General features: G+C 35.7%; 2 protein-coding genes across 9 annotated transcripts in view; one reads left to right on the top strand and one right to left on the bottom strand.

The window, feature by feature from the left end:
* Nucleotides 1–15,565, top strand: part of LOC100483541 (lymphocyte antigen 75) — a 135,170-nt gene extending 119,605 nt beyond the window's left edge. The window contains exons 35-39 of the mRNA XM_002928390.4: nucleotides 1,762–1,872; nucleotides 7,456–7,572; nucleotides 8,516–8,689; nucleotides 10,573–10,599; nucleotides 14,877–15,565. Of these exons, the coding sequence (XP_002928436.1) occupies nucleotides 1,762–1,872; nucleotides 7,456–7,572; nucleotides 8,516–8,689; nucleotides 10,573–10,599; nucleotides 14,877–15,079 (632 nt within the window). The 3' untranslated portion in view covers nucleotides 15,080–15,565. The remainder of the gene's footprint in view (nucleotides 1–1,761; nucleotides 1,873–7,455; nucleotides 7,573–8,515; nucleotides 8,690–10,572; nucleotides 10,600–14,876) is intronic.
* Nucleotides 15,566–17,825: 2,260 nt separating this feature from the next.
* The window catches only part of MARCHF7 (membrane associated ring-CH-type finger 7), a 50,208-nt gene continuing 45,780 nt past the window's right edge, over nucleotides 17,826–22,253 (bottom strand). For 2 of the 8 annotated variants that reach the window (XR_004620582.1, XM_002928389.4), the window contains exons 9-10: nucleotides 21,790–21,838; nucleotides 17,826–19,212 (exon numbers count right to left, since the gene is read on the bottom strand). Coding sequence is in view for 4 of the 8 variants with exons in the window: in XM_002928389.4 (XP_002928435.1) it covers nucleotides 19,154–19,212; nucleotides 21,790–21,838 (108 nt within the window). In the remaining 4 variants the exon portion in view is untranslated. Of the gene's footprint in view, nucleotides 21,839–22,253 lie in introns of all 8 variants that reach the window. The other 6 variants (XR_004620593.1, XM_034643400.1, XR_002144457.2 and 3 more) reach the window with 5 other exon arrangements.

The raw sequence follows: 22,253 nt of genomic DNA, 5'->3' as shown, positions 1-22,253 counted from the left end.
TGGATGATTTAACTATTAAATGTAGCAGTATGAGGCTGAGAAAAATCCAGGTCTCACCATAGGGACAATGTTAAGTAGCCTCTAGCATTATTTAGATTATTGACCCACCTGCTGTAACAATGACCTGAATTAACCACTCAACGNAATGACCTGAATTAACCACTCAACAAGATAGTTTATTTTTTTCTCTCATAACAATCTGAGTGTGATATGATGGTTCCATGTGGGATCTTTCTGTCTTGTTGCTGTGTTATTCTTAGGCTGTTTCCATTGTTGACATGAGTAAAGGTGGCTAACTACATTTTGGCCAGTGGGAAAGGGGAAGTATGATCCAGGGAGCAAACTCCTTCCTTTTAAAGGCAATTTGCACCTTTCATTTCAGCTCACAGCTCATTATCCAGAAGTTGCTGGAAGACTGGAAAACAATTTAGTTTGGTGGACATGTATTCTGTGCTGTATGAGAAGCTGAGGTCAAAAATCCCCTCAAAAAATAAAAAATAAAATAATACTGAGTCAATACACCAGGAAAAAAAAAGTGCTGGGTTCAAGTAGGGGACAACTAATGATCTCTGCCATATTCTGAGTTTAGTAAACTCAAGGTTGTTGAATTTAGATTAACACTGGTGGGGGCGCCTGGGTGGCACAGTGGTTAAGCGTCTGCCTTCGGCTCAGGGCGTGATCCCAGCGTTATGGGATCGAGCCCCACAATAGGCTCCTCTGCTATGACCCTGCTTCTTCCTCTCTCACTCCCCCTGCTTGTGTTCCCTCTTCTGCTGGCTGTCTCTATCTGTGTCAAATAAATAAATGAAATCTTTAAAAAAAAATAGATTAACACTGGTGATGATTAAGTTCTGATCTTTGTCGTAGGGCATTCTTTCACTTGTTTATATTAAAATTACAATACATACAGAACTTAAAGCTATGTAAAAATCATAGTGATTTTCTCTACATAGAACTAAGAGAATAGGGAAGAGTAAGCTCTTTTTACTCACTGGAATTCAGTAAAATCCTCCCCTTTTCTCCATTCTGGCCAGTGAAATCAAATTCTTTAAGGCTTGCTTTTGAAAGTAAGTTCATGCTAATTAATGAAATTCCAGAGCCAAGGCTTAAAAATGTACACATTTATAAGGAAAAACAACAACAAAAAGATCAAGATAGAGAAGGAGGTGCCATTCCACTCGACAGCTACAGAAGAGATACGGTTCTGTTTCATAGAACTAGCTCAAAGAATCTGCTTTGATGAGGTGTTAAACTAAGAACATGCCTAAGAACATCAGTCTTGTTTTCCTGTGCAATATGAAAACTTGTCTGAATATTCATCATCTAGCAACTTGTCTCGGCTCTTGGAAGTAGAATTTTTTTAAAAGCTCTTGCAAAACTGTTGAGACTTTTGAAATTGTTACTAAATACTGCAAAGCCAACCCTCAAAAAGAGCTTGTAATTCTGATTGGTTGTCCTTCTTGCTGGTTTGTTGCCTTGGTAATAATGCTGTAATTTACAAGTCTGAATTCCTAAACACGCTAAAGACTTGTAACTTTGCTCTGTCAAATCAGAAGAGAATCACTGGCACATTTCTCTTTTCCCAAATGTAGAATGGAGAAAAATAAATTCCTATCATACTAGTTGATTTTTATTTTAACAAAGAGGCTTGTGTCTAAATTCTTTTTTTTTTCTTTCAAAACTTAATATCAGTATCTTTATCTTTAGGAATTCACGGACTTCTTCCCAAGTATTTAACAGTGTTTCTCTTTTCCCACATAGACTGTCCTTCATCTGCCTGGGTTCGGTTCCAAGACAGTTGTTACATTTTTCTTGAGGAAGCCATCAAAGTAGAAAGCCTAGAGGACGTCAGAAATCAGTGTACTGACCATGGTAAGGAGCCTATTCTTTTTTCCAGTCATAAATGGTGTTCGCGAATTTCTTAAAAACATGTTTTTGTCATCTGTCTCACTTCACCTGGGTCCTTATCATAAACGAACAGTCTTTATTGTATAAGACACAAGCCACACAGTGGAATTGGGTATATGTTTCACCTTTGAGTTGGGAGACAGCTGTTGGACAATCCTGTCCAAAGCTGTGTGACAGAAACTGAGCAAGAGCAGTGTCCTCGCGATGCGCGCGCTCTGTGCCCGGCGCTGTGCTGCGGCGCCTCGAATCCTTTACCTGCGTGTCATTATCCTAACGTACCTGTCAGGAGTTTGTCGTTAGCCGCCTCTTATCAAGGGGAGACAAGAAGTTCGGTTATGTGTCCAAAGTCATGCAGGTAATAATTAGCAGAGCCGGGGTTCAAACCAGGTTCGGATCAGGTTTTAGGACCACAGTTCTTCATCCCGCTGTTGTTCTGCCCTCGAGGGCGCTGCTCCGGGTCAGCAGTGTGGGTAGAAGTCACAGGGGACCATGCGGTGCAACTGTGTAAAGAAGTGTATGTTGGAGAAAAAGGAGGAAAAGGCTGTTTGCTAGCAGGGACACTCAGTGTTCTCTGGAAAATGTATTTACAACTTCACACCATGAAGTATTTCAAATAAAGACGTCATTTCAAAAAAATTTTTATTCATTTATTTGAGAGAGAGAGAGAGNGAGAGAGAGAGAGAGCGCGCTCGCGCAAGCAGGGGGAGCCGGAGCAGCAGACTCCCCGCTGAGCAGAGAGCCTGATTTGGGCTGATCCCGGGACCCTNAGCGCGCTCGCACAAGCAGGGGGAGCCGGAGCAGCAGACTCCCCGCTGAGCAGAGAGCCTGATTTGGGCTGATCCCGGGACCCTGGGACCATGACCCGAGCTGAAGGCAGACACTCAACCGACGGAGCCACCCAGGCGCCACTAAAAATGTCATTTTTATAACGGTGTGCCTGGGCGCTCTTTGTATGTTTGGCTGTTCGGCTCAAAGTGCATCCTTGTCGTTAAGCCTCTAATTGTGATTCTCGAAAGTTCAAACTGAAACTAGGATGTGAAATAGCATCTCTTTCAATGGAAATATCTGTGATGGTGATATGAGAGTCCTTGATTTTTAAGAAGTGCTTTTATTACTGCATGAGATCTAAAATATCTTGATCATTTCATTAAATTTTATCTTAGGCTTATTAATAACTCCAGCATTTAGAAATGCCCTTTACCTAAAAAACCACAATTTTTGACAACCAACCAATATGACATTTTGGAAGAATATCAAATCATACTCACTTATAGAAGGAATGAATGTAAGCATAGAAGTTTTAATCCTATTAAGTGCCACGTAGTACTCAACACAAATTGTTTCCTTTGAGAAACTAATACCTGCCAAAATGGTGTTGAATATTGGTTCTTGGAGAACAAGACAAAATTTGCAACCTAACAGTATGGCTTCATTTTAAAGATACTGAATAATAGGAATTTTTTTTAAAAGATATCCCTACACCTAACATGGGGCTCGAACCTTAACCCCAAGATCAAGAGTCATATGATCTACCGACTTAGCCAGCCAGGTGCAGCAAATAGTAAGAATTTTGTACATGGGGTTTCCCCGTAACAATTTTCTCTTTTTTTTTTTTTTAAATCACTTATATTAGGTATACTTAGATTTCAATAACAGAAATTATATTGGAGACTGAGAACCAAGAAGAAACACGTTCCTGTACTTGTATTAGCTTGTATGAACCACAGGGTCAGAGTTCACTATCCGGCTTTAATACTTACCTTTAGCAGTTAACCAACTGCTTACAATATAGATGCATAATTAATACTTGTTGACTGACTTCTACAATTCAAGTGTAGTGAGGTGTTTTGTTTTGTTTGTATTTGCCATTTTTCTTTAGCAAACAAAGCAAAACAAAATTGGAAACACCCAGCAACTTTGTTGGTCAAGTCAAGACTTGACCTTGACTGCTTGTTTCTGAGTCTCTTAACTCTACTTGTTCAACAGGGTAGCCATTTAGGAATTTTAAATTGTTATGTACAAATATGCTTATAAAATTTATCTTGTGTCTAAAGAAATATATATCTCTTTTCCCCAGTTAAGATTTATAAATTCAGTTTGTCTTACTGATTAGATTTTTCACGCTTTCTCATACATTTCTGTTAACCTTACCACTTATTTGATAATCCTCTATATTTGTCCACTGTGAAAATATCCAGTTCATTGATGAATTAGAAAATTAGCTAAAATTAATCACTAACGCTGTTATTTATTTTGGCTAGGGTAGTAGTTTGGTTTAGAGTAGTAGGTGGACATGAATTCAGGGTTTGCTATGTATGAAGAAGAAAAAGCATAAGGAATACTAGATATTTACATTTGGATTTTTAAAATCTTCCCAGCTGTACAAAATCCTATCTTAAACCTATCATTAGGGGTTTAGAAAACAAGTGACTTGTTATCTTTTGGGCTGCAGAGAGCTATATTTAGAAATATTCCTAGGGCTTTGTGCTAATTGCTATTACCCTCTCCTTATTATTCATAATGAGGAAAATAATTATGAGAAGCTAAAATTTTTATTTTGTAACATTTACCTTTAATTTATATGTTATCATTATAATAGAAAAAATAAATATTTTCAGCCTTTCGTTTTTGTGATTTGTGAGCTATGTCACTAACTATAAAAAGAATTAAAGACCCAAATTACATCTCAGCAGGTACTGTCACTGGTAATGCATTTTAAAAAAAAATTTTCTGGAGCACATGCATTCTTCAGGGACTTATGCTGTCATTTGTTAAAGAAAATGAAAGTGTGTCTTATTTGCCTGACACAGTAATTTAAGTTTATGCAGTATTTAATTAGATTACAGTGTTAAGAATCATTAAAGTTCTATTGGCTGCCACAAGGTCAAAGAAAAGGATGAAAAACTCATCTCTGAACACTTAAGCCTAAACTATAACCTAGTTAAATACTTCCCTTGAGAATTTTTCTGGAGTGGCATTTTGGTCACATTTCACAAGTCAGTACAAGTATGTATCAGGGTAAAACAGATTAAAAGTCTGTATGACATTTAACAGACAGGCGGCTGGAAATGATCAGAAAACCACCATAGAGTTTTTAGAAATGGAGATATGACTCAGGGAACCTTGTTGAATCCTAACTTTGGATTAAAGTATTATTAAGTATTGTAAAGGCCAGTCTTACTATTTTTTTTCTTTTATAGATTTTTGGTAATTGCACAATTTATGCATGAACACTATAAAAAGTTAGAAAAACGTGCAGATATTTTAAAAATAAAACAAAATCAGGGGCACCTGGTGGCTCAGTTGGTTGGGCATCTGACTCTTGATTTTGACTGAGGTCATGAGCTCCTCGCTCAGCGGGGAGTCTGCTGGAGGGAGATTCTCTGTCTCCTTCTCCCTCTGCCCCTCCCCAATGCACTCTCTCCCTCTAAAATAAATGAATAAATCTTAAAAATAAAATAAAATAAAACAAAATCACCTTAAATTGCACCACTCTAAGGAAATGTAATGACTGTTAACGTTTTGGTAAGTATCCTAGACCGCCCCCCCCAGCAAATTTATAATAAATGCTTGCTTTTTTAATATGTAAGAAAACTGATTGTAGTTGGCAAACTGCCCTATAAAAATCTTCAATTTCCCTTAAAAATGTCTGTGGCAGTAAAAATACAATGCATATTTCCTAATAAGTGTACATTAATCCAGTATATAGAAATTCCATAACTGACTGAATTAATCCTCTAATATTGGCTATTATTTTCAATCTTTCATTGTCATGAACGTGATGACCATTAATAATTATGTTTATTTGACCACAGAGCCTATGATTGTTTTAGTATAATTGTTAAGGGTTGCTGGGTCAAATGTGTTTTTAGGGCTTTTGACACATCTTGCCAATGTTTCCAAAACGGCTGTACTAAATTTTACTCCATCTAACCACTTGGGAGTTCCTATTTTGTTACCCAAGGCCAGCACTGTTTAATCTGTAAGCGTGGAAGTCTGCTTATTTTAATTTTCATTTCTTTACCAGTGAGATTGTATTTTTCGCACATTTCTTGTGTTATATTTGCTTCTGTGAGGGTGAATTGTCTTTTTTACAGTCTTGAAACCAATTTTTTTTTCTTCTATTATGGCGTTTGCTTCTTTATTCATAATGGAGTTTTGGTCTGCCTAGTTTGTGATTTTCTTAATAATACAATATGGTTTTGGGGAGATTTTTTGGCCCTATAGTAATTTTCTTTCCCCTGTAGTTAAATTTTTTTTTTTTTTTTTGTCTGCCTCTTTTAGAAGACGTAGAAGTGGTCACCTCATACAAATCTTTTTTTTTTTTACCGTATCAGTATGTAACAGGAGGTCTGTCTTTTCCATTTAACTGTCAACTTATGAAAATATCACCAACTTCAGCGTGATGTCATAAATACAGTAGCTTATGATTTATGCCTCCCGTAATGCTCCAAGTGTGCACCCTGGCTCAGCAGCAGCGGCATCACCAGGAACCCGTTAGGAACATAAATTCTCAGGCCCCATCTCCCACTGGCTGAATGTGAAACTCCGCATGTGGCCTGGCACTGTTTTAATAAGCCCTCCAGGTGATTCTGATGCTTGCTCAAGGTGGAGAACCACTCAATGAAGACAGTATTCTGACATTTTTCAGGAGCCTTTGTTATGTCAGGGTGATTTTGGAAGCAAGTAATTTAAGAGTAGACAAGACTTCCTCATTTCTAGTTGTATTAGTTGTAGTACAGAAAGTGGAATTTTTTTTAATTTGCAAGAGAATCTTTGTCTAGGTTAACAAACAGGCTTAAATGTCTCTTGGAAAAGTAGTTACTCCGATATTTATAGGGTGCTTATATGGATATGTAGCTTAGAGAGACTGTAAGACAACAACAGCTAATGTATGTGAGACAAAAAATATAGATGGCTGCTGCTCTTTACTCTGGAATCACGTGAGAGAGTCCCAGGAAAAATCAACTATCCAATGTGAACGCGAACTTCATCAGTCAATTTCCCAAAACTAGGACTTTTCTAAGGACCACAAAGAAAAATATAGGAAGGCACAAGGCTTTGGGCAGCAGGCACAGGAAGGCAATTAGATGAGGCAGGTCAGAGAGACTGTTGCTTGTACTTGACGAGGTCTTGGACCTATTCTGGCAAGTTGCCTTCATACTTTTCAGTTCTTCTGGGTATGGTTAGAGCTTCTCCTCCCTGTGGTAGTAAAGTGAGGACAGGAGAAACCATGAGTGCTAGAGGAAGAGGTCATGGGAAAAAGTAAAGTTGAGAGATGAAGAAAATGTGTTTATTGCTTTAGCCTCGCATGATGTTCTGTTGCCATGTCTGTAAATTACCAACTTTATGCCCTTTTTTCCCATCATTTTTTCTCACAAGTATATTCTCAGAAATGTGCACATTCTCAAGCTAAATTTTAAAAAGGTGTAAAAGTGTAATGTTTTTTAAGTGTATTATAATAATGCATAATTTTTATATACTTCATGTGATTTTCATTGATTCTGGGAACATGCTTTGTTTATTCCTACCTAAAAATAATTCCAGGAGCAGACATGGTAAGCATACATAATGAAGAAGAAAATGCTTTTATACTGGATACTTTGAAAAAGCAATGGAAAGGCCCAGATGATATCCTGCTAGGCATGTTTTTCGACACAGATGGTAAGTAATATTTACCCTTGTAGGAAATCACTTTTTTAAAATGGTACTAAAACTGATGACTTTGAGATTCTTCAGTTCTCTAGTTCAAGTTGGTGTTTCCTGTGGTGTGTGGGTATTTTATGCTCAGTGTGCACCCATGCCCGGTACTGCAGCTTTTCCCTGAGCAGCTCAGTGTGTTTCACCTAGAAGAATCCAAGTTGATTCTTTTGTCTGGATTAAAATACGGTTCTAGGCTCAGTATTTTTGTAATATGGTAGGGATAAAGCTAAATCAGTGTCCCTGTAGAAAAGTCCCATAGAAAAGTACATAATTAATGAAATGAAACTACATTTACTATTAATATTTTAATTTTCTTGGCAATTTCCCCATGAAAATGTTACTGTATTATTTTCAAAAACCTTTTTTTTTTTTTTTAAGAGAAAAGGGGAGAGAGCACAAGCAAGAGAGAATCCCCACCAGGTTCCATGCCCAGTGCAGAGACCAAGACAGGGCTCGATCTCACAACCCTGAGATCATGACCTGAGCTGAAACCAAGAGTCAGACGCTTAACCATCAGAGCCACCCAGGTGCCCATCCATGGAAACTTCTTCAACCAATACTTTTTTTTTTTTTTTTAAGATTTTATTTGAGAGAGAGAGAGGAAGAGCAAGAGAAGGAGTGGGGTGGAGGGGTAGGCAGAGAGGGAGAGGCAGACTCCGATCTCCAAGATCATGATGTGAATCAAAGGCAGGTGCTTAACTGACTTAGCCACCCAGGCGCTCCTTGAACCAGTACTTTTGATTTGCTTGTACACAAGACATATTCTTCCTCCTAATTTAAATCCTACAACCAAAAGTTTTGACCAGACATATCTTAGTAATTTCCCACCTTTAATCCTAGACCCTTTTCTATGGCTGTAACAGTTTAAAACTGTCATAATGATGAAAATATTCTTAACTGACAGATGCAAGTTTCAAGTGGTTTGATAAGTCAAATATGACATTTGATAAGTGGACAGACCAAGAAGATGGTGAGGATCTAGTTGACACCTGCGCCTTTTTGCACACCAAGACAGGTGAATGGAAAAAAGGAAATTGTGAACTTTCTTCTATGGAAGGAACCCTTTGTAAAGCAGCTAGTAAGTATAACTGAAGACTTTTTTCCATTCCTAGAGGGGTGGGGAAAGTAGGGCTGGTTTTAAAATAATTTTCTTTGAGACGGGGATGCCTCAGTAAATTAGAGGGAGTAAGAAAGACTTCAGAACATATTAGGATGGTTTGCTGTCAAGTCTCTCAGAAGTCAAATGTGATTCTCTGACATTTCAGAGGTAGGACCAGATCATGTGAACCAGGCATACTTTTATCCTATCTGCTTGTATGTAAAAGCCTGCAAGAGGTTAAAAATTTCTTCTGTTGTTCGAAGGAATTATCATAGCTTCCTTGCAATTGACTTAATTAAACAGAAATGGTGAAGGATATTTTGACTCCAGAATTCTAATGTTTACAAAGAATTTGACTCTGTACAAGTACTAACATCCTTTGTTTAGAAAAATAAATAACGTGTTGTAGTTTATAATTTATTCTGGATTAAAGTGTAATTTTTCTTCCGACCCATCAAAATGCTTTTCTTTTCTTTTTCCCAAGGGGTGAGCTCTGAACCTGGCCCCAGCCCCTGCCCTTCCATCCACCCACCCACCACCCCCCCGGCCTCCGGCTGGCCCCTCCTCCCCCCATCAGAATGCTTTCTAATGAACATAATTATTGTGTCCCACAGTATTTGTCGTTATTGTTAAACATCAAAGGTTGTTCTAATTTTACAATTGTTTTCTCATTAAAAACACTTAAAATTTCAAAATATGATTTTGGGATGCCTGACACACACTGGCCATTTCCCCATTTTGCCTCTTTAGGATTTCCCCCNTCTTCTGTTGTTCGAAGGAATTATCATAGCTTCCTTGCAATTGACTTAATTAAACAGAAATGGTGAAGGATACTTTGTCTGACTCCAGAATTCTAATGTTTACAAAGAATTTGACTCTGTACAAGTACTAACATCCTTTGTTTAGAAAAATAAATAACGTGTTGTAGTTTATAATTTATTCTGGATTAAAGTGTAATTTTTCTTCCGACCCATCAAAATGCTTTTCTTTTCTTTTTCCCAAGGGGTGAGCTCTGAACCTGGCCCCAGCCCCTGCCCTTCCATCCACCCACCCACCACCCCCCGGCCTCCGGCTGGCCCCTCCTCCCCCCATCAGAATGCTTTCTAATGAACATAATTATTGTGTCCCACAGTATTTGTCGTTATTGTTAAACATCAAAGGTTGTTCTAATTTTACAATTGTTTTCTCATTAAAAACACTTAAAATTTCAAAATATGATTTTGGGATGCCTGACACACACTGGCCATTTCCCCATTTTGCCTCTTTAGGATTTCCCCCTTCCTACTTCAATGTAAACCAAAGCTATTTTTCTGTTTACATTTTACCTTTTTTTTTTTTTTTTTGGTCCCAGCAGGGTTCTTAATTACAGTTTATAGTGACTATATTAAACTTCTCATAGTTTTAAGGTAGTAGAATTCAACTTCCAATATTTATTGGATTTTTAAAAAATTGGTTCTTTTCATGTACAAAGTCTCAGGGCACCATTATTTATAAACCAGATTTTCAAACTATAACTTTGAAACATCAGAAATAGTGAACAAATCCACACTAATGAGGTCACAGGTGTACACTTTACTAGCTTTGTTTTCTAGAGACTCTACCAAAATTCTTATTTTCTTTACCTCTTCACTTTCTCGAGTTACCTAATCCTTTTCCACCAACCAAGCTAGTGCACTACGTTAGACCTCTGTATCTTCTTTAAAAAAACAAAGACACCTTTGTTCAAAACGGAAAACACAATTGACCAAGCAACAGAAATATGGATAAATAAGGGGTCCATTTTTAACTATTCTGAAAGTGTTTAAAGGCAAACAGAATAAAGCATACTTCAATTTTAATTTTTATTTTCTTTTGTATTTTAGTCTCATATGAAAAGAAATATCTGTCAGGTAAGTAATGGTCTTTTGTTGAAATTTTTCCCACAAGTAAAAATATATTAAGATTCTAATGTTAAATTATTAAAGACCCCTTAAAATTATATAACATAAAGTAGAACAACTTTTGTAAGAATTTAGAAAGGTCTCAGCTTCGTAATAAGACTTGACATTGTAAATATGATAACTGCAAGTTATGAATTTTTTAAACACCAAAAAAAATTTCCCATTGAATTCCATTTTGTTTTTAAAGGCAATCACTTTGCAATCTTTTATTTAAAAAATTTTGACCTCATAGTTGTAATTCATGAAAGTTTTACTGAATGCATTTTTTTTTTAAAGAACAGGTAATATATTAACATGGCTCAAAAAGCAAAATTATAAGGCAAACACTGAAAAGTCTGTCTCCCATCTTGCCCCCATTTACCCTTATCCTTACTGGGCACATGTTCAGTTTCTTCTTTAAATGTCGTTTCTTTTGCCAAAATAAGCAAACTGAGATATAGGACTTATTTTGCCCATTTTATTCACTAATATATTCTAGGTATCTCTCCATGTATTACCTAGAGACCGAACTTCCTCCTCCTTTACAACTGAATACTCTTCCATTGTATGGATACGTGTAGTTATTTAACCAGCTCTAGACCCTTCTTGGCCTATTTCCGAACACGTGCTATTACAGTGCTGCAGTGAATGAATATACCTTGTGCAAATACATCTAAAGATTAGATTCCCTGTAAATGGGTTGAAGGTGGATATAGAACTTGGATCAATATATTAAGAGGAACTGCACCATTCTGCATTCCCAGAAACAATGTGTTACAAAACTTGCGGATTTTTGCCAATTGGTTGTATGATTTTTAATCTGTTTTTTTTAGAGAGAGCATGTGCATGTGCGAGGGGAGGGGCAGAGGGGAGAGGCTGAGAATCTTAACAGGCTCCATGGTCAGCCTGGAGTCAGACACAGGGCTTGATCTCATGACCGAGATCATGACTTGAGCTGAAATCGAGTTGGACGCTAAACCGAACCATCCAGGCACCCCATTTAATCTCTTTGAGGCGTAAGAGCACAGATCTTAAGTGTATAGTTCGATGGTTGCCTCTGTATACACCTGGCTAACTACCTCTCAAATCAAGATACAGTACATTTGTTACACTAAAAATTTCCCTCATGCCCTTTCCCAATAAATGTAGCCCCTACCACCATCTATCCTAGTTAACTACTATTGAGTTCTATCACCATAGGTTAGTTGGTGGTTGTTAACATAAATATAATCCTACTGGCTTCATTTTTTTTTTTTTAAGATTCACCCATGTTGTGTATATATTGTACCTATTTTACTGTTGCATAGTATTTTATAAATATATCACAGTTTGTCCAATCTCTAGTTAATGTATATTTGGATCGTTTCCAGTTTGGTACTACTATGGTAAGAGCTGCTTGTGAACATTCTCATTTGGACCTGTTTTGTCATTCTCCTGGAGTATATTTCAAAGAGTAGAATTGCAAGGTCAAAGGGTAGCTCGTATGTTTAGCTTTATTGGAACCATCAAATGTTTTTTCAAAGTGGTTGAACAGTTACATTCCTACTGTCAAGGTATGCAAGTTCTATTTGCTCTACACATCCATCCCATGATAGCCAACCTGATTTTAGCCACTCAGATGTGATGTGTAGCAATCTGTCATTTTAATTTTCACTTTCCTGATGAATGATGTTGAGCACTCTTACACACTTAGCCATTTCAGTGTGTTCTTTTGTGATATGCCTCTTCAGGTTTTTGGTCCTTATTTCTAATTGAGTTGGCTTTCCAAATGGTAGTTTTTTTAAAATTCTGGATATGAGTTGTCACATGTATCGTGGATATTTTTTCTCTCAGTTTGGGGCTTGCTAGAACTATGATGAAGAGGAGGAAAGGAGTGTTTGAGAGTTCATGTAGATAGTGGAGAATCAAGTTCTCACTCTTCCATAGGGAATAAATATCAAAAAAAGCAAAGGGGCACCTACCTGGCTGGCTCAGTTGGTAGATTATGTGGCTCTTGATCCTTGGGATAGAGAGTTCAAGCACCACGTTGGGTGTAGAGCTTACTTTAAAAATAAATCAAGGCAGGCACCACTTCATAGCCATTATGTTGGCTATGTACAAAAACAAAACAAGAAAACAGAAAACAAGTGATGACAAGGATATAGAGAAAGTGAACACTTGTGTATTACTGGTAAGAATGTAAAATGGTAGACGATATGGTAGCTACTCAAAAAACTAAAAACAGAAATACCTGTGATCCAGCAACTCCACTTCTGGGTATATACCCGAAAGAAGTGAAAAGAGGTATCAAAGATTTGTACACCCATGTTCAGAGCAGCATTATTTACAAAAGCCAAAGGTGAAGTTGCCAATCCCAAGTGTCCATCAACAGATGATTGGATAAGCAAAACGTGGTGTATATACACTACAGAACATTATTTAGCCTTAAAAAAAGGCAATTCTAAAACATCCTGCAACATGCATAAACTTGGAAGACATCAGATTTTAAGTGAAATAAGCAGGTTACAAAAGGACAAATACGATTTCATTCCAATTATATGGAGTACCTGGAGTAGTCGACCTCATAGACAAGGTAAAATGCTGGTTGACGGGATGGAGGGAGGGAAGAATGGGGCGTTATTGTTTAATATATAGCGTCTCAGGTTTGAAAGATGAAGAGTTCTATGGATAAATGGTGACACAATGTGAATGTACTTAATGGTATAGAACTGTCAACTTAAAAATGGTTAAGATGGTACATTTTGTTATGTGTATTTTACATTAAAAAACTGAATCAAGAAAAGTCGTGTAAGCATGTTATTTATAAGCATGGAGGCAAATAACAAGTTAACAGGAACGGGAATGCAGGGTGAGGAGTAATAGGGCAGGAGAAGCACAGTATTTTTTGTTACGTATCTTGCAGAACTATGAATTTTAAGCTGCGCACATGTATACTTGAGGGGAAAATATATGCAGACTGATATGTGTAGAAGAGCTGGTAGGTCTAAGTGGTTCTCAAAACCCTATTAGGAATAGCTGAAAGATCTGGCAACATGTGATCTAGAGTGCTCTCTGAATTCATTAAAAAATACATACATTTCATAAATATGTTTAACTACTATGTGCCCTTTCTTGATACTTTTTTTTTTTCATCTGAAGGTCTTCAGTAAGAATACACCCACACCTTAACAAATTGTGACCACTACAAACCTTTATTTTAGGACCAAAGAGGAGAATTCAGCTGCGTCCATTTACCTAACTCCTCCTGTGTTTTTTTAAAGAAGCCTGTCAATACTTTAAATAATATCAATGGCTCTCCCTCACTTTTACAAGTAACTTTTGGCCAGATATTCTTTAAGCTTTACATTTTATCATTTTAAAAGCACACCTCGAAGGAGGATATAGGTGCATTCAAATAACCATAATGTAAAAATACATCTGTAAAGAGAAAATAATTTGAGATTTTTTGGACATACTTTTGGGTGCTACCAAATACAATACAAATACCTTCCCCTCCAAAGCATTTACCTCCTCCTAACTCCTAAACCAATTTCCCTGGACTAACTTACTAAAAGATTACAAGGGTTTTGAATAGCCAAGAACTGTTAAGGTTGTATATAATAAGGAATACACACAGATACTTGAATTAAAGAATTAAAAAACAAACAACAGGAGCACCTGGGTGGCTCAGGTCATCTCAGGGTCCTGGGATAGAGCCCCATATTCCCTGTTCAGGGGGAAGTCTGCTTCTCCCTCTGTCTGCCCCTCCTCTCCACGCATGCTCTCAAATAGAAAAAAATTTTAAAAAGGTGGGGGAAGATACTTTATTGCCATTCCTGGTTTTCTCAGTGGAACAAATTTTAAATGTCAAACACCAGGTGAACCAATAAGCCTCATTAATGTAAACAAACCTCTAAAGAAAACTAGTCTTGAAAAGAGCAGTAAATATGAAGTCTTAGACCAGGAAGTAAAACCAAGGGAGACAAACAGAACTGTAGTATACCTGAGTGTGGGTGATTTCCATTTTAGGATCTTACATTACAGTGGCAAATTGTAAAACTTAGTTATAATCTCGAATGACAGTTCAAGCTAAGAAACATAATGTGTAATTTTTTATTTTTATCAATGTGGGGAAATCCTCAAAACAGGCAAATATGTACATGATCAAATTATATTTGTGCTCCCCCAAGTGCAGTACCAGCAAGTGATTTCCATATGTGTGTGTATATATTTATGTATGTATATATATTTTGTCTTTTCCTTTTCAGATAACCACATTTTAATATCAGCTTTGGTGATTGCTAGCACAGTAATTTTGACAGTTTTGGGAGCAATCGTTTGGTTCCTGTACAAAAGAAATTCGGATTCTGGTTTCACCACAGTTTTTTCAGCTGCACCCCAATCACCTTATAACGACGACTGTGTTTTGGTAGTTGCAGAAGAAAACGAGTATGCTATTCAATTTGACTAAGATTTTGTAAATCTCAGATTAAGACGTCAAATACTTTGACAGTGATTCCCGTGCAGGACTTTAATGTAAAACCTGACAATGAAAATTACGGTTTTTATGGTTTATTTCCTTATTCCAGTAACATTCATTATTCTAATGTAATCACTGTGACAAAAATTGATCTTTAGGTTCTTATAAGAACAAACTTTTAAAAAAGAAATGATCATAGATATAATTTAGTAGTTTTAACCACTTCCCTAAAATGCACCCTTCACTTGAAAAAGTTTAAAATAAAGCCCAAAATAGTAAAGCAGATAAAAATAAAAACCCAATCTACTGCTCTATCTTCCTTCCCATTTAGTTGAACCGTTAGGTTATAGCTGAATTAACAAAAACAGAAAACTACCTACCACTGTAGTTTTAACAATCACCATGTCTCTCCTAGTTTCTAGGTCTTGCTCCTTTATTAATAAACAAGATATGGGAAATAAAAGACTGTTAAATAGATCCTGTACATTGATATCACACATGCTATTTACTATGGCAGATAATTCCTCTAAAATTTTATCTTCCTTTTTGAGTAAGATGTAGAAAATATGGTAGATTTTAAGGAGCCCATATTCCACATAATTTTACAATTTCATTACTTTTAGAACGTCACTTTGGACCAGAAATAGTATTTAGCACTGATCACAAATGGTTAGAACGTCAATGAAATTTATTATAAATTTTTTGAAACAATAAGATTACAGCCATACCAGGAAGGTGTGGAGGAAGCTGGCAGTGAGGCTAACACTTTTACCACAGAGCCCCTTTAAGGATTTTTCTCCTACCACCAAGATCTGTTCCCTCTCAGGTATCTCATGCTCTCCAACTACTGATGAATTAGCCATTCAATGACATGAAAACTAAGCAAAAACTGTAGAAACACACTACATACTACTGTAGTGGTGATGCTCAGTTTTCAGTAAATGTACATTTTAAGACAAAGGTGAAATTAATCATTTTAGGGATAAAAAATGAAAGGTGAAGCAAGAGTGATTTTCCTTAGCATACTTTATAGCTTAAAAATATGAAAAGATAAAGAATATACAGAGTTCATATAAAATCAGACTTACTCTATTTAGAAACTTGAAAGCTCAAAGTTCTCTCCCCCTAATCCACATGTCATCAGTGATCTTATGGGGAGATACACTGTCTCTCATGCTTGACCAATGGCAACAAAGTCCCAGCTTGTGCCATGTTTCCATTGGCACCATGAATAACATCCTTCATCACAATTGACGGCACTATTTGTTACTGACACAGGACAAACTACGAAGTGATGACAGGACTATACAGTGTGGCTATGTGGTACTAACGAGCAGATTTTACTCTAGCTGTAGTACACAAAACAATCACGCTCTGTAAGAGCTTTAAATTTCTGAGATCTTGGATACTATTTTATTACTGATAAACTATTAAGAGTGGTACAAATAGCGAACAGACTGGAATTTCTTCCTACTTTTTCTATTCAAGTTCTTCCAGTCCTTTAAGAACTAGGAGTGATCTTAACACTTCCTTAAAACTTTCTCTAATAATCAAATTTCTATAATGTCCAATATGGTAGCCACAAGCTACAAGTAGCTATTTAAATAAATTAAATGTAACTTTAAGTTCGGTTCCTTAGTGGCACTAGGCACACTTCAAAAGCTCAAAACACATGTAGTTTAGTAGCTACCATATTAGGCAAGACAAATTAGAAAACATTTCTATTATCACAAAGTTTTATTGGACAGTGCTACTCCAGAATCTCCCTCTTCGACTCAACTCCCATATGACTAATTTTCTTCTGTTCATTTTGATAACTTCTACCCAGTGGTAGCTCTTCCAAAATGGCTGCTTTAACCTGATTTAATTTTCCGTATTTGATTTCATTTTTCAAGAAAGTCCTTAGAAGTCCCTTGTACTGAGTGTTAAATCTTAATTTTCTTCATATATCAGAACATCTGTAACCAGCCCTTTTATCTATTTGGTGGTCAACAGCTAACCGGATTGTTCAAATCTGTATGTATTTTTAACATTAAGAGTAACATAAACGTGCTTGTTTACATTCAAAATGTATAAATTACTTTTTTGAACATCTTGGTTCTAGCTAATAAGGACAATATAAATTCTTATATTTGGCAAGTATCTAGAGAGACTATTACTTTTAACTTCATTTTCCTAGGAATTTGCATTTTATAGTGAATAGCATATGGTCTCTATTTGTTTAGGGTTTAAAAGTTACCAAGAATGAAAAGACCTTTCTTCCTTATTCCCTCTAATTCACACTTACAGGCTATTGGAAGATTATACAATACTGAAATATGAAATCGTAAGTAGTACTAAGGAACTACAAGAATGGCTCAAGCCACTGCGTATCTGTGTCATTAGCATTTAATATAACAAAACTATAAACTGCATGCCAATGGAATGTTTTCTATTTAAATTTTTAAAAAGTTTGATGGGTTAATCAGAAGATACTTAATTTTCATGCTGAGTTCTATTAATAGTGTAAATGTTTCAAACTCAAAGCATCCCTGAAACCCAGACAACAGATACTGGACCTGGCATCCTTAAATTCTATATTTTTTCTTTAAGGCAATGCAAAGGTAACTGGTGAGCTGAGCAAATGTTTTAGAAACAGTTATATATTTTTGTATGAAACAGGATTTTACTTTTTAATAAAGTTCTTGGCTCTAAGGTTTGAAGTCTACTCAGCACCAATTTAAAAGGACACATTTCAAACTATAAAGCAAATCAATCAGTATGCACTTTATTTCCAGCCAAGGTTTTACATGAAGACCAACAAACTGTGTGGGCAAACTGCTGATTCACATCTGAGAAATTACATGGTTTCTACTTAGCTTCTGAAAATGTAGTTTGTTGCCATAACACAAGACTTTATTTAATCTGAAAACACCTGAAGGTGTTTAAAAGTGTATCATAAGGGTGTTGACAGAGGAAATATACAGTGTTATGAAAGTATACACAACTCATGACCACAGTGTAGATCTGTTCATGGTGAATAGGTAATGTTAATCTGTTCTCCAAAAGTAGTGAAAAATATTAAGTCACTAAACAAATGCTCAGAATTACCAAGAACAGTTAAAAACGACCAGAATCCAAACAGGTTATTTATACCATATTTATCTATAAAGAAGTGACAACACTAAAAAACACATTGAAAACCAGTGTTTTAAACTTTAAATGTGGGATTTAAAAATATTCCGTTAACTTGAGATTGCAATAATTTTTTTTCCCAAATAGCGTTTGATGGGCAATTCTGATATAGTTTACAGCTGTAATATTCCTAAAAGGAATATCTACATACTATGGCCTATCAAATATAATCTGCATTTTGCAAATCAATACAAAAATTTATCCATCATTTATACATTTTATATTTATATACTTTTTAAAAATTAGATTTTATTGCTAAGTGAATCTGGAACTCATATTAAATTTGGAAACCTAATATAATGCTTTCATAACTTACTCCCCAATTGATTTTTTAGAAACACTGGAAGCAAATGATTATGAAAATGAGACTGCAACGTAAGGCATTTTGAAAGGAAAAATAATTAGGTGCCATTTGCCATTTTATTTCAAAAGCATATTTTGTCCCACTTTTTTCACTATCAAGAGACTAAAACATGAACCATTTTTCATAAATATGACTACAGTAATCAGAACACAAAAAAGAGTCGTCAGCTTTGCTTAGATATCTAAAACAAGGGTAACGCTTTCCCACTCACCTAAAAGAAAAATACTTTTTGATTACCAGTTCATAAACATCAGATTCACACTGGCCATGTTAAAAGGTCCAGCAGAATTTTAATTCAGCAATACTAGAGAATGAATATATATATATATATATATATATACAGGACATCCGTGTGTGTGTGTGTATATATATATATATACTCATTATATATATATATATTCATCATATATATATATGTATATATAGTCAATGTATTCAGTAGGCATTCCCCCACAAAATTAATTCACACTTAATTGCCAGTTTTAATAAACACTTGTTCACAGATCATCCATTTGTCTTATATGAAGTTAGGCAATATCAAATGTTCTGTTATGGTCTCCATCTTCTTCGGAATCATCCTCTGAAGCTGTTGAAAGAAAACAGGATGATCAAGAATGATTTTAAGAGGGATGAGAATGGAAGGGTAAATATGAAGCCAGAATATAGCAATGACTTGTAAAATAAAAATCCCAATTTAGTATACTGTTTGGTCATAATGGTAAGTTATGACAGGGTTAGGGTGGTCTGACTGTGGGTGATGCCCATCCACAATGCTCCCACCCCCACATCTTTTTGTTAGGTTAGTTTTTATAAAAATGAAAATGCTTAAAAATGTGCTTCAAGAAACGTCTTCTAAAAAGCTGAGATCAATCTGTGTTCATAGTAGCTAATGATGTAGACACTAGAGAAAAAATGAACTTATGGCAAGTGCTCTCACACACCTGAGTAGAATCTGGTTTATTACTGCTGCATGTTTGATGCATCCGATGAGAATGAAAAAAAATGTACACAGAATAGGTTATGGGTGTTCTTGAAATTTACATCAAAGCTATGTCTATACAATGCCAAGACAAGCTCTATTTAGTCAAAAATGCTTTATATAGACACAGCCGAAGTTAAACTAATCGGATTCAATAAAAACCTTTTGCTGAGATTATTCCTGTGCCTCCACGTTGTCAGAAACATCACTTTTGCAATATTTCTGACATCAATTTATTATTAAAGTAGCCCAGAAGTTTAGAATACACATCCTGTAATGTCAATAGGAAGGACATAAGTAAAAAAAAACTATGTATTCTATAAACTGTTCTGTGTGTTGAGGAAAATGGAAGTTCACTAAAATAAACACCCAACCAGCATTTCCCCTATTATCAAGGGCAAAACGGTTAAATGTATACTCTTCCTGTATTAATACTGGACCCAGTATTTAAGAGCACCCAGCAAATGGAATCAACAAAAAAAAGTATGCTACATGTATGGATGAAACGTAAGTTTACACATTTCTGTCTAGCAGAATCTTAAATCCATTTTTAATAAATGGCATCAAGCATATACTTAGCTCATGAATGAGTAAATCCTATGGCTAAGTTTCATGTTGTATCATGGAGAAATATCAAACTAAAAAATAAAACAGCTATTCAGGGAACTTCTCATGTTTTCTATTTGGTTAACTCCACAGGAGAAGAAAATTCAGTCAGAAGCAACTCTTAGTCTTAGAACATATGAAAACTCTGGTACTTAGGAGTAAGCTTGCAGCACCCACATCTTTCACTCACAGCTGAGTTTGGGCATATTTCACCTCCATCTTTCTCACATGTTGGGAGTAGACACTGCTATGTTTAGGAAACTAAATTCTAAATGAGAATGTTTAAAAACAAAACAAAACAAAAAAAACAAGCAATCTGGGAAAAATATACAGTGAAACAAATTACTATCATCTCATCTGGCAAAGTATAAATCATAATTTACCAAAAAAGAGATCTCTGTGTTAGACAACACAAGGGATCCGAACTAAGAAGGTATAAAAGAAAAAATATTTATACCAAATGAATTCCCATTTTGTATACCACTCAGTCCTTTATATACCATTTTCACACATACTGAAATGTGAAAATGCATTATCTAGTTGTATAACACCTCTAATCCTCTCAAAACTTAAAAATAGTATAAACTTAATGACAAAAATCCATGTTTTAGAATATTCAAGACATTAAAAGGTTCCCATGAAAACCAAATCCCTCTCAAACTTTACTTCAAAGGATGCTGAGCTCTCCCTAAAGGTAAAAACATTACACACTCTACAGATAACACTCCAAGTATTTTGAAGAGGAGTACAGAAGATAATCTTAAGTGGAGAATCATATTTTAAAACACTTCAGAGTGTAATGGAATCTGATCATGGGGAGCCAGTTGCTTTAGGAGAAAAAGTACAACAGGTAGGGTAATCCTGGATTCCCAGGAACTGTTTCAGAGCCACCAATATCTGTGCCCACCTGATACGAAGCACCCTGGAGGTTGTAGGACTTTGAGGTTAAGCTGTGCAGATGCCTGTAAAGATTTGGGCATTAAGTGCCTTCACATAGGAGCCCAGGCAGAAGTCCTAATGCTGGAACGTGATCTTAAGAGATTGGAGCTGCTGGCGGAGCTGGCTGCCTATTAAAGGTCCATGAGGACCTGAACAAGGAGCAAAAAAAACACTATGGCTTCTGTTGTAGACTCAGAATTAGGAATCTTTCACCCCTATTTTCCTAGAATTATTAACAAACCCAGGGAAAACCTTTAATGATCTGACAAAGCTGAGTAACAAGCAAAATTTCATGGACACACACACACGAATCTGATTTAGAAGTGTGATTTGAGCAGTAAATGTGTTCTTTTTGATTAAAAGTTTTAAAATTAAGGTGTTCAAAAATAAAATTTTATTTAAAATGAAATACTTTAAATACACCCTCTGTACCTTAAAATAGAATTTTTAAAAAAAAAATATGCTTTAAAAAAACTGTCAGTTGCCCAACCCATCTTTCCCAAGTCAATTATTTTGTTATTATTAAGCCTATAAATGAAGCTCTAATTTGGTAGAAAGAATATACAGTTAGGTTTTGCTCTGTGGGTTTAATTTGCAAAAGTAAATTCAACAAGTCTGGGAAGGGGAAATTCCACCTACTTTCGAGATCTTCCATATGTGCCTGAAGAGTTCTTGCAAGGTTAATAAACTAGAAACAATGCAGAAAGAAATATAGTAGTTTAAATGTTGCAAATGGATCTAAAAAGAGAATCAGTATAGGAGATTCATTTCTACTTAAAAAAGTCAAACACCATTTTAAGCCTTTAAATAGGGGTCTTTCTACCCCCACATCAAAAATTACAAGCTTAGGAAATTATCTTTTAAATGTTGTATATAATCATTATATAAATGGTCATGGAGAAATCATGAATCGTGTAGAAACTGAAAACAGATACAATAATTTTATCCAATGGCATTCTGTCTCCTTGCATAAATACAACACCTCAAAAAATTACAGAGAAAAAAATTAAAACCATTACAGTTTGGACACAAATGAATTCACTTTTAGTGGTCAATTAAAAAAAAACCAGAACAAAACAGGAATAATCAACATTTTCCTGCCT

The sequence above is a fragment of the Ailuropoda melanoleuca genome, chromosome 2 (genome assembly GCF_002007445.2).
Source record: "Ailuropoda melanoleuca isolate Jingjing chromosome 2, ASM200744v2, whole genome shotgun sequence".
Lineage (NCBI taxonomy): Eukaryota > Metazoa > Chordata > Mammalia > Carnivora > Ursidae > Ailuropoda > Ailuropoda melanoleuca.
The sequence above is the reverse complement of the archived record's forward strand: the minus strand, read 5'-3'. Positions and strand labels throughout refer to the sequence as shown.